The sequence below is a fragment of the Sphaerodactylus townsendi genome, linkage group LG10, assembly GCF_021028975.2.
Source record: "Sphaerodactylus townsendi isolate TG3544 linkage group LG10, MPM_Stown_v2.3, whole genome shotgun sequence".
NCBI classification, from domain to species: Eukaryota; Metazoa; Chordata; class Lepidosauria; order Squamata; family Sphaerodactylidae; genus Sphaerodactylus; species Sphaerodactylus townsendi.
Genome location: NC_059434.1, coordinates 1434152 through 1449867, shown reverse-complemented (window position 1 = coordinate 1449867; position 15716 = coordinate 1434152). Strand labels below are relative to the sequence as shown.

At 46.9% G+C, this 15716-nt stretch overlaps 1 protein-coding gene across 3 annotated transcripts in view; it reads right to left on the bottom strand.

Moving 5' to 3' along the window:
• SH3TC1 (SH3 domain and tetratricopeptide repeats 1) overlaps positions 1–15716 on the bottom strand; it is a 94988-nt gene that overhangs the window by 38316 nt on the left and 40956 nt on the right. For all 3 annotated transcript variants that reach the window (XM_048509715.1, XM_048509717.1, XM_048509718.1), the window contains 2 exons: positions 11668–13338; positions 5447–5627 (listed from right to left, as the gene is read on the bottom strand). In XM_048509715.1, coding sequence (XP_048365672.1) covers positions 5447–5627; positions 11668–13338 — 1852 coding nt within the window. The remainder of the gene's footprint in view (positions 1–5446; positions 5628–11667; positions 13339–15716) is intronic.

Below are 15716 nucleotides of genomic sequence, written 5' to 3'. Positions count from 1 at the left end.
AAATTTAGTGCCCAGTTTCCTAGTCCCCGGAAGTTTTTGGTTGAAAGGTACACCAGATCGCCCACTGCATAAACAACCTGTCACCTTTTTCGGTCCACAAATCTTTTGTAATCCACTTTAACCTTGGCCAAAGAGTCCTGTACAACACACCAAGTGGCACACAGAGATATGACTCACTCCTGTAGGTCTGCTGGATCATCCGAGACAGTACCCTCCAGGGGGAATGGATTACTGTCTTGCCCATACACCACTTGGAAAGGGCTTTGCCCAGTGCTAGTATGCACAGTGTTATTATACGCAAACTCGGTGAAGGGGATCAGGTCTGCCCTATTGTCGTTATGCTGGTTGATGTAACACTGTAGGTATTGCTTCAAGATCCCATTCACCCTCTCAGTTTGCCCATCCGTGGCGGCGTGGTAGGCGGAGGACAGTCCCAATTCAACCCCCAGGAGCTTCATAAATTCCTGCCAGAACCTGGAGACGAACTGGGGACTGTGAGCAGAGATGATCTTCCTGGGTGCCCTGTGAAGCCTATATACGTGTGAGATGAAAAGCTGGGTCAATTTCTGAGCCGTGGGGATCCCCCCACAGGGAATGAAGTGGGCCTGCTTGAAGAACAAGTCCACTACCACCCATACCACAGTCTTCCCTTTACTTGTAGGCAAGTCCATTATAAAGTCCATGGAGATGGACTTCCAAGGAGCTTCAGGGGTTGGAAGACACTGTAAAAGCCCAGGCTGGCGACCCAGGACATGTTTGGCCAAGGCACAAACAGGGCAACCAGCAACATACTCAGCCACATTCTTGCAGAGGGAGGGCCACCAGAACTGTCGCCTGATCAATTGCAAAGCTTTTACAAAGCCACAATGGCCTGCTGATTTGGCATCGTGACAGCCCACCAGCACCTTGGCCCATAAGGCAGCTGGAATGTAGACTTTGTCACCCCTCCACCAACCCCCCCCCCCGACTCCAAGAGGTCCCCCACCCTCCGATCCTCCTCAGACACGAAAGCCGTGAGGTTGCGTAGTTCAGCCTCCAAGTATAACAAGGTGGGCAGGGAGTCGGAGGCAGTGGGAGGCCGCCCCCCTGTCTATGGGTGACTGCTTGAAGCCCGAGGAGAGAGGGGGAGAAAGCAGTGCTGGTGGGTTGTGGCTTGGCAGGCGCGGGGTCAGGGAGCTGGGACAGGGCATCCGCTAGACAATTGCTCTTCCCTGGGAAAAACTTAAGGGAGAAGTTGAACCTAGCAAAGAAATCAGCCCAACGAAGTTGCTCAGCTGTGAGCTTACTGGGTGTTTTGAGAAAGGCCAGGTTATTATGGTTGATCCAAACCTCGAAAGGGTGTTGGGTCCCTTCCAGCCAATGTCTCCAGGTTGCTAAAGCCCTGCGGATAGCGCTGGTCTTTTTGTCCCCCACTGTCCAATTCAGTTCTAGGCCAGAAAACTTACGGGACAAATATGCACAAGCATGAAGTTGGTCAGATCAGCATGTATCAATACTGGCTCTGAGGTGAAAATCCCCTGAAGTCGTTGAAATGCCACCTGACAATCCATTGTCTGTGTCAGGGGAGTCCCTGGCCTTGCCCAGCCTGGCCCAGAACCTTTTGTGTGAAGGAGGTCCGTGAGGGGAAGGGCCACCCTGGCAAAATCAGGGATGAAGTCTCTATAAAAGTTCAAAAAATCAAAAAAGGACTGCAGCTGCTTATGAGTGCACAGGGCTGGCCAGTCCACCACAGCTTGTACCTTGCCCGGGTCCATTTCAATCCCCCTCCCTGAGATGCGATAACCCAAAAAGTCCACCTGGTCCCGATGGAACTCGCATTTGAACAGCTTGGCGTGGAGCTCATGTCATATAAGTCTGTGAAGGACCTCATGCACCAATGCAATGTGAGTCTGAACATTATCAGAATAGATCAATATATTGTTCAGATATACTCCTTGGAATAATAGGTCATGGAGGACCTCGTTGATTACATTCATGAAAAACCCCGGGGCCCTGCTGAGGCCGAAGGGCATGACGAGGTACTCAAACTGGCCCAGGGGGGTGTTAAAGGCAGTAAGGTGTTTCTGCCTCTTCGCAATGCAGACCCTGAAGTAAGCCTCCCACAGATCCAGCTTTGTGAACACCTTGCTTTCAAGAGGTCCCCTAACAAGTCTTTGATCAGTGGTAGAGGGTAATTGTTGCTCAGGAATACTGCGTTCAGGCCCCTGTAGTCCGTACACAGACGGAGGAAACCATCCTTCTTCTTGCGGAAAAGGACCCATGTGAGATTTGGTGGCCCTGATGAAGCCCCTGGCTAAGTTCTTATTGATAAACTCCTGCAGTGTCACCAGCTCGCGGGAGCTCATTTGATAAAGTTTTCCCTTGGGGAGCTGGGCCCCTGGGATCAATTCAATTGAGCAACTGGTACTACGGTGGGGCGGAAGGCGATCACACTCTCCCTCATTGAATGCCTGTGCAAGGTCCCAGTAGGGGCCTGGGAGGGTGCGAACCTCCGGGGGTGGAGGGGTGGGAAGGCAAATGATATGCTCTTGATGTCCGGGTCGTGATCCATGAGCCAGGTCATCCCTAGCACTAAGGGGTAGTTGCCTAACTTGGCCAGTATGAACTGCCATTGTTCCCTGTGCTCCGCAAACGGTGCCCCACCACCGGCTCTGATTTGTGGGTGGAAAGGGCACCCCCAATAACGTGCCATCCATTTGCTCGAATTGTAGCGGCCATTTTAGCTTAATGAGTTTAAGCCCCAACGCCCCTGCCAAGTCTTGTGGATCAGGCACCTTAAGGAGCCCAAATCAATGAGGGCCTCGGTGTGGGTTTGCGTTTGGGACCCTGGGAGGGAAAAGGTGATGGTTATAGCTATGGGCTTGGTGGAGAGGACACTCACCCGCCACCTAGTGCCTGCTTGAGCAACCTGGTTGTTGGCACTTTTTAGGCCAGGTCACTGTCGTTTCCCGGCGTTGCAATGAATGCTTGGGCATCCGATGCCTCAGATTCATTCGATTCATCGGCCTGGCCGGCTGGGTTGTTGACAGCTCTGGCCATAGCAGGACGGGGTCATTGCGGTTCCTTCAAGGGTGTTCCCTGTACGCTGCGGGCCTATGGTTCCGGAGGCAGTTGCTGGGGTGTGACGTCCAGGGCAGGAAGCGATGAGGTGGCCACTTTCCCCACAATGAAGGCACAGCCCCAAGCGGCAGCGATGAGCACGGGTGGATTCAGAGGGTCCCGATTGTCCTTTCTCATTGTCAGCAGCTTTCCCTTGTGGCAGGAGCGACTGGTGTTGGGCCTGGTTCCAACGTTGTTCTGACCACTCGATCTGTCAAATCCGCATCTCAGCATCTCCCATGTGTTTGATCCACTCCATCAACGTCTCAGGGTTGCCAGTGACCAGGGCTACAGGGTGCTGGAACTGAGGATTCTTGTCCTCAATTCCAGCATTTATTCTAGTTACAAAAACAGACAGCAACCAACCAGCTTTCCCCCTCCCCCCAGTTCCTGATCTCTCATTGGTTCTGACAGAGCTACATCATTTCATTTTGCCGTAGCTCCCCAGCTCGGTTTCCTGCTCTAATGCAAAAAGGCGGGAGCTGGTGATTGCTGAGTTTTACCTGGGCCAGGTGTGAAATTTCAGGTATGTGAACATCTAGAAGAAGAAGAAGAAGAAGAAGAGTTTGGATTTATATCCCCCCTTTCTCTCCTGCAGGAGACTCAAAGGGACTTACAATCTCCTTGCCCTTCCCCCCTCACAACAAACACCCTGTGAGGTAGGTGGGGCTGAGAGAGCTCCGAGAAGCTGTGACTAGCCCAAGGTCACCCAGCTGGCGTGTGTGGGAGTGTACAGGCTAATCTGAATTCCCCAGATAAGCCTCCACAGCTCAGGCGGCAGAGCCGGGAATCAAACCCGGTTCCTCCAGATTAGATACACGAGCTCTTAACCTACTACGCCACTGCTGCTCCAAAAAAACACTCTAAAAACACTCTTGCGTGGCTGATTACAGTGGCTGGGAATTTTCAGAGGAATTGGCCCAGCAGTTCCTGTGCTAGACCATCAGGAACAAACTCACGGTTTGCTTTATATATATAGATTATATTTGGTATACCGCCCAATCCCTGAAGGGCTCTAGTTTAGAGCTCTAATTTAGCAACTATCTTAGGCATACAGCATCACTCTTCTCTTTATTCTGGTGAAGGGGCTCAGAATGAAGTCTGCATACAAGAGACCCATGAGAGAGACTGAAGAGACCACTTAAGTGAGCAAAATAATGCACTACAATGGAAATCACCATATATAGGTCACAGAGTCCAAGGGGTCATCATGGAAAAAAGGCTCACCCATTTCTGAAGCAAAGAGCTCATGGAAGCACACCAGGCTCTTCCTACCACAAACAGAAGCAGCCTCTCTGCCACAGGCCCTCACGCCCCCAGGGTGGCTGCCTCTGCCTGACGGCTGCCTCTGCAGAGGCCAGCACTGCTCTGCACTTGAAGAAGGCTCACAAGGGGATGACAAGGGCCAGCACTTCACCTCCCAGTCGAGCTTCAGAATAACCCGCCTGACGGGTCAGGCAGTTTGCTAGTGAACTTCCCATTCACAGTGGCCTTCTTGAAATGGCTTCATTTTAAGATTTTCACTCTGCCAAACAAGGGAAGCCTTTAAGGGGGTGTTTTGCCTGGTATCCCCACCCGTTTCTTTGGTGAACAGTGGCTTTCCATTTGGCCACTTGCCCAGTGGGATGGTCCTGGGGGCACAAGCCTATGTGGAGTCCTGTGCAGAAACACCAGTTCCTCTCCAGCTGGAACTGAGGAATAAAAACAGCACAGCCACATTATAAAGTACAACAGATGGAACACCCTCCAGTTCCTTCTCCGGGCAGACACATCTTTCCATTAATATTTGTAAAATCTGTGAGCGCCAAATCTAAATGTGTGGCGCAGGCTGGGCCTCTCCTGCCTTGCAGACACGCAGGAGGATCAAGCAGGAGAAGTCTCTTGTGTTTCATCCCAGCAAATAGCTGTCAAACACCGTCAAACTCCTCGCTCAGACAATAACTCGCTTGATGGGCTCAAGGATTTTATTGAAGACATGAGAGTAACAGTGAAAGACAGTTCTAGTGAGACGGCACCATAATATGTTGCAGCTATTCCCCACCCGCCATGTGAACCAAAGAAATAGTGAGAATCAGCCTGAGAGATCGTTTCAACCACAGAGCTCCAAGGGCAAGAAACAGGTAAGCACCTGCAAAAGCAAAGCTCTTCCCCACAGCTTCCCCCACCCCCCAGCAACGGCATCCTGACAGGCTCTCCGCCCGTTCCTCTCGGACAGCCTATGCCCTTTCCACGCATAGCTCCCCAAACCCTCCTACCCCTCCATGCTTCAGATAAATGAATGAAAAGCAACAAAATTCAGAAACATTCTGTTTGAAACAAACTCCTTCCAAGTACAGCTGGTTCTCACCTTTCAGTGCCTAGAGACAGGTACAGCCGACTGATGGTTTCCAGGAGCTGCCCTTCCACGACTTTGTCAGGCCTTTTTCTAAGTAAGGAAAGCTGGTACTCATTGTAAATGACACACTGAACCTCATCTGGCAAAACTGTACTGTAGAACTGGCACAGATGCCGAACGGCCCGAAACTGCCCTGTGGAGAAGAAGCAACAGGGGCTTTAGGGCATCTTGGAAACCCCAACACATTGTATAGCCATAAAGCTACACAATGGCCTCTCATGATGCAACCTACTATGGGGTGGTACAGTAGGTATCTGCAGAGATACACCAGTTTTAAACAAAATCCATCCCACTCAGAGTGGTTGAAAGACACTCCTAACTATTGATGTGGGGGGGGGGAGAAGGGGGTTAGGGCTAGGGCCCCTTGCTCCCATTAGTGGTACGCCACTGCTAGGCAGTCCCCAGCGGGCAGCAACTGGTCGACACCCATGTGCAACTCTGAACGCAGCCCTGAATGAGAATCCATGTTTTTGGGCCACCTGCATGTCTTCTTGGGCTGCCCGAGATTGGGGAAGGGCAGCCACGTTTCATATTACAACTGAGAACAGACTGCAGGCAACAGAACAGCTGACTCCCTGGGAAGCAACATTCGTTCTATTCCTTGACAACAGTTCTACTCCTGGGCTTGCTGAGGCCTTGTCAAAGGTCAGGTCATGATTAATTATCAAAGTTTGCAGTGGGATAACTTGCCTTCTAGAACCACCCAGAAACCTGCTCCCCACAAGAGAGGCCAGAGTCCTTGCCCATCTCCTGCCTTGGACAATCAGGCCCCCTACTCAAAAACCCAGGAAGTGCCTTCAAGACCTGCCTAGTCTTTTGCTAAAGTAGTCCAGGCTGGTATTCTGGGCAGGTAACTGAATCACCCCACATTGCCTTTCCATATTTCCCCATACTTTTTAATCATGCTGATACATGGGAGTCCTTCAATTCCCCAAAAATTTAACCCAATTTACTGGTGGTCCCTGGCCCCTCAATGATGCGGCTGGCCTCCACTGGGGCTAGTGCTTTTACGGCCCTGGCCCCTGTCTGGTGGAATGCTCTTCCTCCAGCTGTGGAATGCTCTTCCTCCCCTGCCTGGTGGAATGCTCTTCCTCCAGCTCCCGTAAGACTGAGCTGTTACACCGGGCTTTTGAGGAGGCCGGCCGCTGATTGCACGCCCCCACCCTTTATAACATTGGTAGACCCTGCCGTTCCCCTCTCAGGAGGGTTTTTAGCTGCTGGACGCCACCTGTTATATAATTGGTAACTTGGAACGCTGTATTTTAATGGGGTTAGTATTTTAATATTATAGACCCTATATTTATTTATTTATGGTTGTCAACGGACTATTACGTGCAATGTAGACTTTATTCCTGTTGCCAGCATTCCATCCATTATCCTTCATTCGGCTGACAATGCTAACAAATCCTTGCGAGAAGAACAGCCATCTATCACCCTAGAACCTGCTCCCCAATGTTCAGATTTAGACTTGGTTGGAAACAATACTAAAGACCTTATCTGTGGAACTACTAGGGAAGCAGCAAATGGATGCGTGAAAAATCTTGAAATGAATATTGAAACAATGCCGGTAGAGGACTGACATAATTCCCCCACCCGTGCAAAGATGATTTCTTGGAACATTGCTGGGTGGGATAAGAAGTTGAACATCGCCAGTTTTAAAGATTACTTGAAAGGATTTGCAGTTATTTTAATTCAGGAGTCTTGGTGTTCACAGATGATTCATTTTCCAGGATACAAGGCCTTTTGCCTTCCAGCCACAAGGGACAAAACTTTGGTCGCCAGGAGGCTTACTTGACCTGATCTCCCCAATCTGTTAAATCTAAAGCTCTTAATAGCTGTCCCCCATTAGCTCAGAAGGCAACTTGGGTTAAATTGGGCCTCCATCCTTATGTGATAGTGAATATATATCTACCTTCCTACCAACAAAACAACCTTTGGACAAAACTGGGGTAGATTGATTGACTATTTACAGAATCTTGAAAGAAACTTCCAGATACTAATATAATTATTGCAGGGATGCAAATGCAAGAGTGGGCATCAATTTTCCCAACAGTTATTAATGGAAGGATTCGATCAAGAACTTATCCAAACGCTACTTACTCCCCATCTGAGAAACCTGAGGGATAAGATTACAAACCTAGTGGTCTCCATCTAGCAAAATGGCCCTTGTAACAAATAAAATATGGTTAAAATGGACTAAACAAATTTAAAATGCCACGGACTTTACATTTGTTTCTAAACAAGGGTGCAGTGTAATTGATTATTTTTTGATCCCCCAGGTTTACTCCAGAATATTGAGGATTTTGAAGTTGGGAATTATTTCTATGTGACCATCTTCCCTATTATCCTTACTCTTAACTATTCTCCCTTGCCGGAGATAAATTTGAATACAAGTCAAGGATTGCATAGGAAAATAACTTGGTCAAGTATTATTAATCATGCAAATGACAATTTTTCTGCACTCCCCTACAATACAAGCAAATAAACAGATGATTATGAATGCTAAATCACCCTCTGACGGGTAAACTTATATAACCAAATACAACAGGAAATTACTAATCATTTTGCACATTTATCAGTAGTAGTAACATCTCCTCAAAACAGACCAAGACCTGGTTTGATAAAGAATCTATAGAAATAAATAAACAAATAAGGTTACTTTTTATAACCTATTCTGACGGAATAGGGACCCCAGGTTATACAATCATTTAACATCCTTGAAAAACATTCTAAATAACTTGATAAAGATAAAATCACAACAAAATCTAGAGTATGAATGGGAGCTGGCTTCATTGGCCTTGAATTCCAAAGACCCTAAACAATTTTGGAGATGTGTTAATAAATCCCTCTTGTTGAAACAGGCCTCAATAATATTGTATCTCTCCGAAACATGGTTTGCCTACTTTTAACCAAGTATTTAATGATAGCAGCATACCAACGAAAGTGCAGACATCAATTCAGAAAACATCCCACACTGGTCAGCCTGTATCTCCTCAAGAGATAAATTTTCTAATAAAGATCTGGAAATATGGCAAATCTCCTTCCAGGCCCTGATTTAATTACTTCTGAACTGATTAAATCCAACATAAGTTGGTGGTCACAACTCCTGTCTTCTGTTTTACCCAGGTAAATTCAACAGGGAAAAAAATACCAAAAAACATGGCTCAAGTTTAATAGTTCCAATCTATAAACAAGGTGACTATCAGGACCCTGTTAACTATTGCCCCATCAGCCTGCTGTCTGTAGTGGGCAAATTATATGCTAGGTTTCTCCACCTTTAAACTAAACAGGTGGATTCAAGAGCAAGAGGTCATAGGACACTCTAACAAATAGGTTTTTCCAAAGGAAAATCTACCGCGACCACTAATAGTCCTGGCCTCACCTTGCCCAAAAACCAGTTAAAACAATGATCGGGCAAGCTCTATGTTGCTTTTTTTAGACTTTAAAAAAGCCTTTTATTCTCTATCTACTGCCTTGTTATTGAAGAAAATGTAGGATTGAACATACGCCCCAGACTGCTTTTTTTTTTAATCAGGCAATTACACACTAACACCTCTTGCCGGTAAAATGCACTCAGGAGGGGGCATTGACCAATAATATCTTAAGCAACAGAGTGGTGAAACAGGGGTGTATCATTGCTTCGACCTTGTTTAACATATACTTAAGGGACTTACCACTGGAACTTGGGGATATTGATGGACACAGCCCCAAACTGGGAAATACATATTTACGGCTTCTTTATGCAGATGATACTATTATAATGTCATACACTAGGGTAGGGCCTATGTTACGTTCAATGAACAGATGCTACAGTTACTGTAAATTAAACAAGGTGCAACTTAATTTTGATAAATCAAAAGTTATGGTGTTTGCTAGATCATGGAAAAACAACCCTGGAAAGTAGCGAATAAAAGAAATTGAACAAGTCAAGAAATACAAATACTTAGGTATTTTGTTCACTTATAATCTTTCTTGGACAGCCCATGTCAAAATGGCATCAGTAAAAGCTACTCCAACTGTAAACGCTTTAGTGAATTTCTTTTACACCAAAGGACACCAATACATTCCAGCAGTAATCAAGGCATTCAATGCAAAAGTAGTTCAAGAAAGCTACTCTATGGCTTTCCAGTCCTTTTCTTAGCCCAAAACACCAGTCTAAACACTCTACACTCTAAATTTCTGCATAGGATTATATTTCCCCACCATGGTCTTATGCAGCCTTACTATTGAACTAGGCCTATGTTCCTTAACTACCTTGGCTTGGATTAGAGCAACTATATACTGGTTAAAAATCCACCATCATTCCAAGCCAGGCAGTTAACATGCTTATTGCTCTTGAACTTAACACTTCAAACTGGCATGATAAAATAGTTGATAAGATTACAGAAATTGGCATATCTATGGATGAAATATCAATCTTATCTTATTTAGAGTAAAAAATTGTTAAAAGAAAATTCCTTGAATGGGATTATCAAAGATCTTTAATAGCAGCAAATTCAACTTGCTCACCTCTAAATCAATCACTAGTTGAAGCAAAGGGTTGTATGTCTCATAATTGACTCTATATGATTAATTTTAGAATGCGACGTGCATGCTCTTTAGTTAAAGATTCAATATTTTGCCATCTGCTCTACCGAGGGTCGATTCCAAAAAAATACCAAAGACCGAAAGATTATGCCCTGCAACAGCATACAAGTAGAAACACTAGAGCATATCATGTTTCACTGTCCAAATAGGGAATGCTTAAGGTATAAGTATCGACCATTGTTTACATCTTTTAATGTAGATATGACAGATGATCAAAGGATAAAGTATTTCCTGGATGGATCAAATCAGGATTTTTCTGAATTAGTTGCCAAGTTTCTGTTGGATATAATTGGCACATCTGCTAAGGGAGATTTTTATATTAAATGATGGTTATTTGAGTTGTAACTATGTTATTCTGGTTGTAAAACGTTTCTGGTTACAAATTGTTTTACTGTATGATGCCAATAAAGGCTTTGTGTGTGTTGTGTGTGTTATTTATGGTTGTTTAATTGTTCTACATTGTGCTCTATCATTACATTCATGTTGTGAACCGCCCTGAGCCCTCCAGGGGAGGGCGGTATATAAGTTTAATTAATTAAACAACAACAACAACAACAACAACAACAACAACCCTTGCAATAAGATCCAAAGTTTCTCAATACATCCATAAAATCCAATACATCCATAAAAGCCACTTCTCTTTTCTAGCTTGTTTCTGAATCCGACCTGTTACTTCAAAGCGATGGCTGGTCTACTTGTTTCCTCTTGTGGAAATTAATCTGACACTGCAACTCAAACTCACAACAAACTGAGTCCTTCCTCCTTCCATCCTGTTTTCTACACAGACAAGACAGGTATATCTTTGCACTCCATCTTGATCTGCCTTCTTTTATTTTCCAAACTATTCTGCACCTCCCTGCTTTCTAACATTTAGGCCTCGCATCTGAAACAGCGGACACCCTCCTAGCCCAAGAGATTCCACTTCTCCCCTGTCCTGTTCCCCATTTCCCCTCATTTACACTTTTGGTTTGAAATTAACTCCTGATCCAAACTGGAGTTGCTCTGGTTGATTTTGGTTGTTGCTGTCATATTGTTACTTAGGATAAGCAACGAGCTACTTGTCTGTGCTTTGATTTAGTATTTGCTTAGGATAAGATCCCGCCTCACCAATACTGTTCTACATCCCTCAACAAACTCCATATTCATGTTTAATCCTTTAAATCAGTTTTCCATCATCCTTTTCCAGTTGAAACTTGCTACTCAAAGCCACCTGTTTCAGTAAAAGATCCCGGTTTTCCACTGCACCAACACGCACCCCAACTCCCAAGGCCAGTCTGAATGCACATTCATGTGTTTGTGGGATATGGTAGCATGTGCTCCACTGAGTCAACCAACACAACAGGACACCCAGCTTTTTTGTTGCTACATGTTCCTGTCCCAACCTAGAAAAAATTCACAGCGACCAAGTCAAACAAATTGGTGATGCTCTCTAGTATGTGAGGGAAGAGTTCTGAATCTATAATAGTAAGGTGATGATTTGACAAAGTTGAGGAAGGGAATGGAGAATGCTGCTATCTCCTCTCAGTGGTCGGAGGGCTCTCAAATTTTATTCAAACCTATTTTGGAGGAACTGGAAATATACTCACCTTCTAAATGGTCGGTTTCCATTGCCACCAAAAATGCCCATTCATAACACCACCTTGCTTCTTCTTTACTCGCGCCATTAGCGTAGCAGCATCCCAGCCTAAGGAGAACTTCTATAAAATCTCTGCCCCAGTCAATGCTTGGCAGTTCTGAGAACACTTTGACTGCTTTTAGCAAGAAGTGCTCCCCAAGACCTCTGGCAGATGAGTGCCGACAGAGGATCCCCAAATTAGCCAAAGCCACTGCCTGATTCTGTGTCATCCCCGTCTCTTGTGAAATGTGCAGGGCTTTGTAGTAGCTTCCCACGGCTCGCTTGGTGTCATGCAGCCTTTTCAAAGCAATGGCCAGCATGTTATGTGCAACCCCCAACTGCTGATGGCTGCTCTGGGAAGACTCAATTATGACATTCAGAATATCCACAGCTACCACATTCTGCCCGTGGAGAACGTATAACCAACTGAGAAGAACCATGTGGTGGATCATCTCTTCAGTGCTCGCCTGCATGCTCTTGCCCAGCACCTTCTTCATGTACTCAATGGCTTTCCCATACAGCTTGTGACGGCTGTAGAGTAGAGAGAGGCTGCAGCAAATAACACCATACAATTCTCCGTGCTTGTTGCTGTTCTCTAGCAAGGGAAGCAGTTGCCGGAGGTAAAGCGCAGTTTGGGAGGGGGGCGTTTGCCCCTCAGTTGGGGGACCAGTTTTTAATACTAGAGCAATGCCTCTGAAAGACTCCAGCAAAGTACCAGAGCTGCAAGAGGCGGCACTGCGGACGCAGCTGAGCACCAGGTGGGGCAAGCATTTCTGACCATAGAGCTGGCCAAGCTTCAAATAGACATCCGCTGACAAGGAGCTCTCTCGAAAGCCCCCGTCTTGATTCAGAAGCTGCAGCTGTTCCAGAAAGGGCAGCGCTTCCTCCCCTTGCTGAAAGTTCAAGTAGTGCTTTGCTAGCAGAAAGCAGGCTCTAGCTTCTGCCCTCTTGCTGCGGCAAAGCACCGCTCTTTTTAAAGCATATTTCAGGATCTCTGACTCCACGGCTGTGCTGCTGATATAGCCAGGAACTCCCATGAGCAAAGAAGCAGCCTTCTCTAAAACACAAGCACATTTGTGGCTGTTCTTCTGCAACAGGTAGATCCCAGTCAGGTTTGCATAAAGAGTAGTGACAAGATAGAGGTCTCCAAAGTCTCCTTTCAAAGTTGCCAAAGCTTCTTCAAAATAAACTCGGGCTTGAGACAGTTTGAGCTTCCGGAAGCTCAGCCGCCCCAAGAGGCAGCAGAGCCTGGCCAAGGCCCACGGCAGAGCGGCTCGTTTGGCTGCTTCCCATGCCCAGCCCAAGTAATCTGCCAGGTCTTCCTCGCTGGTGTAGCCGTAAAACAAAGTCTCAAGGAAGGAATATGAATGATCATACAGGTTGCTGAAGCTGGTCTCAAACCCCTTCTGGTTCAGAAACAGCAGCAATGAATCAGAGGCTTCAGGGTTGCCAGCGTTATCACTTCGGCCTACGCAGAAAGACAGCTGCTGCGAGATGGGAGGCACCTCGCCACCCAAAGCAGAGAACGGCTCCTTCCCATCAGCCTTCCCGTCCCCAGACCGGCCTTTTGCTGTCCTTAGCAATTGCTCCACCTTGCATTTCATTGTGCAGGCGTTTTTGTTGAGAGACAAGCGTGACATCCCTGAGAAACAGAAATACCATTATGTTACAAGAACTCTGGGGAAATTAACACATTTCAAAATCCACATGTCATGGAGCTGTAGAGCTGGGAGGGGCCACCCAGGCCTTCTAGTTCAAGCCCCTGCTCAATGCAGGATCTGCACTGAGTGCCCCCCCCCCCCGCACTGACTCCGGGAGTGGACAGATAGGAGCATAATTCCCAGGTGAGTGGGAGCCTGACCCAGGCTGGGTCATGGCACACAGGAGAAAGTCTTCCTCCCACGGCATTTCCCTGGTTTGATCCTGGGAGCCACTTTTGTCTCATGGGAAAATCATGCATCTCCTGATGGCTGTTGATCCAGTCCGGAAACTTGATCCTTGACCCCCAAAGGAGCCCAGTCTGATTACTTTGAAGAACCACCCAGAGCCAGACCTCTCACAAGTCTAGCTATGATGGACAAAGAGGAAGTCCTGCAAGTGGAAGCAGCCTGACCACCATATGACCCCAGGAGCCAGAGCTCCGGGCAAGGCTCAGTGCAGAGGAGCACGCAGCCGCCTGCTAGCGAGGAGACTGGGAGGGAGCAGGTCTTGGCTGCACATCAAGCGGGAGAAGCTGCTCCTCTGAGCCAACGAATTTGAGCGCGCCCCTGCATGGACGTAGAGACAGGATGGACAACTGACCCAGGGCTCCTTTGTTGAAAGCAAATGATGAGAAAGGGAGCAGTCCTGGAAAACCCCAGTCGTGGTGAATTGCGCCCCCCCCCCCCCCCAAATGACTGGATAACTGTGGAAGCAGGGAAACTGTAGTCAGGTCTACTCAGTACAAAGGAGTGGCCTCTGATTAATGAAAAAGATACATGGAAGGCAAACTCAGAACACAATATGATCAGATCTTCCTCTCCGGTGTCAGGATGGGCCCCTTGGCTCACCCCCGCCCCTTCTAGCCTTCCAGGAAACAAAAGCTAAAATGCGGCCAAGCCCTGTCTTTTGTAATGTTAACTCTGTATTTGAATGTTGGTATTCTTCCCTTTGTTATTTTACTGTAACTGCGGCTCTTGGGCTAGGGGCGGGCCAAGGGCAGCAGGGATTTAAGGATTTGTTCTTTCTATATTCCCCAGAAATCATCTATCTCTCACATGCTTCAGTTCTCAATACAGTCTTACGTTTTTTAAAGAAAAACTACAGGTCGCTTTATTCTGGGACTGCGGTCTCACATCGGGAGCTCTAAAATGTCACTCCAACCAAATCTAGTCCTACACCCCCTCCCCTTTCCACTGACCCACCAGGCCTCCACAGCTTTGCTTCCACTTTCCTTTTAATCGTCTTAAGGATACTGCCTGTGGACGCCAAAGGAAGACGGTAGCTTCTTTGTAAGCTGCTGTTGAATAAGGCAGAGAGTGTTGGGAGGATTCTGCTTAGCTTTCCACTAGAGGGGTAGAAGAAGAAGAAGAGTTTGGATTTATATCCCCCCTTTCTCTCCTGCAGGAGACTCAAAGGGGCTTACAATCTCCTTGCCCTTCCCCCCTCACAACAAACACCCTGTGAGGTAGGTGGGGCTGAGAGAGCTCCGAGAAGCTGTGACTAGCCCAAGGTCACCCAGCTGGCGTGTGTGGGAGTGCACAGGCTAATCTGAATTCCCCAGATAAGCCCCCACAGCTCAGGCGGCAGAGCTGGGAATCAAACCCGGTTCCTCCAGATTAGATACACGAGCTCTTAACCTCCTACGCCACTGCTGCTCACAGGGTAGGAGATGATTGGAAGATTGCATGTTTTTATTATATAATCCATTTTATATAATCATGTACTGGTGGTCCATATAATGTCCCTTTTCTGCACAGATATATTTTCTCTCTCTATTGTTTTGCCTGAAACATGTTAGAAGTCTGTACATTTTCCCGCTGCTCTGTATGTTCTTTGTATTTTTACTTCTGTATGGTGTAAGCATTACTTTTGCGGGTTGCGCATTGCATTTAAGAAAATATTTTCCATTGTTTTGATCAACTAATAAGTCTTTGTGTGTTCCTCACTGATCAGGGTTGGCCTGGTGGAGCAAATCAGGACCCAGATTTCCAAAAGTAATCCCCCCTGGGCCATTTTAGGTGGGGAAAACGGCCTAAGGGGGCAGGAGGAGGCCCCTTCTCCTCACATGCCCACAGTCCCAATCCACACCAGGCTGGCCTGCACCTGAAAGTCCCAGCACAGTTGAACACCTGACCCCAGAGTCCTCACGGCAGCCACAAGTTCTTGACTCAGGAAGATGCTTTAACATAAAGGTTCTAAGTTTCAGGGCCTGATCAGAAGTCATTTGGGGTTCCCCTTTTCTCAACCTTGCCTTCCCCAGGCATGCAGATCAACCCTGATGCTTTTCCCCACACATATCAAGTTCACACAGCACCAACT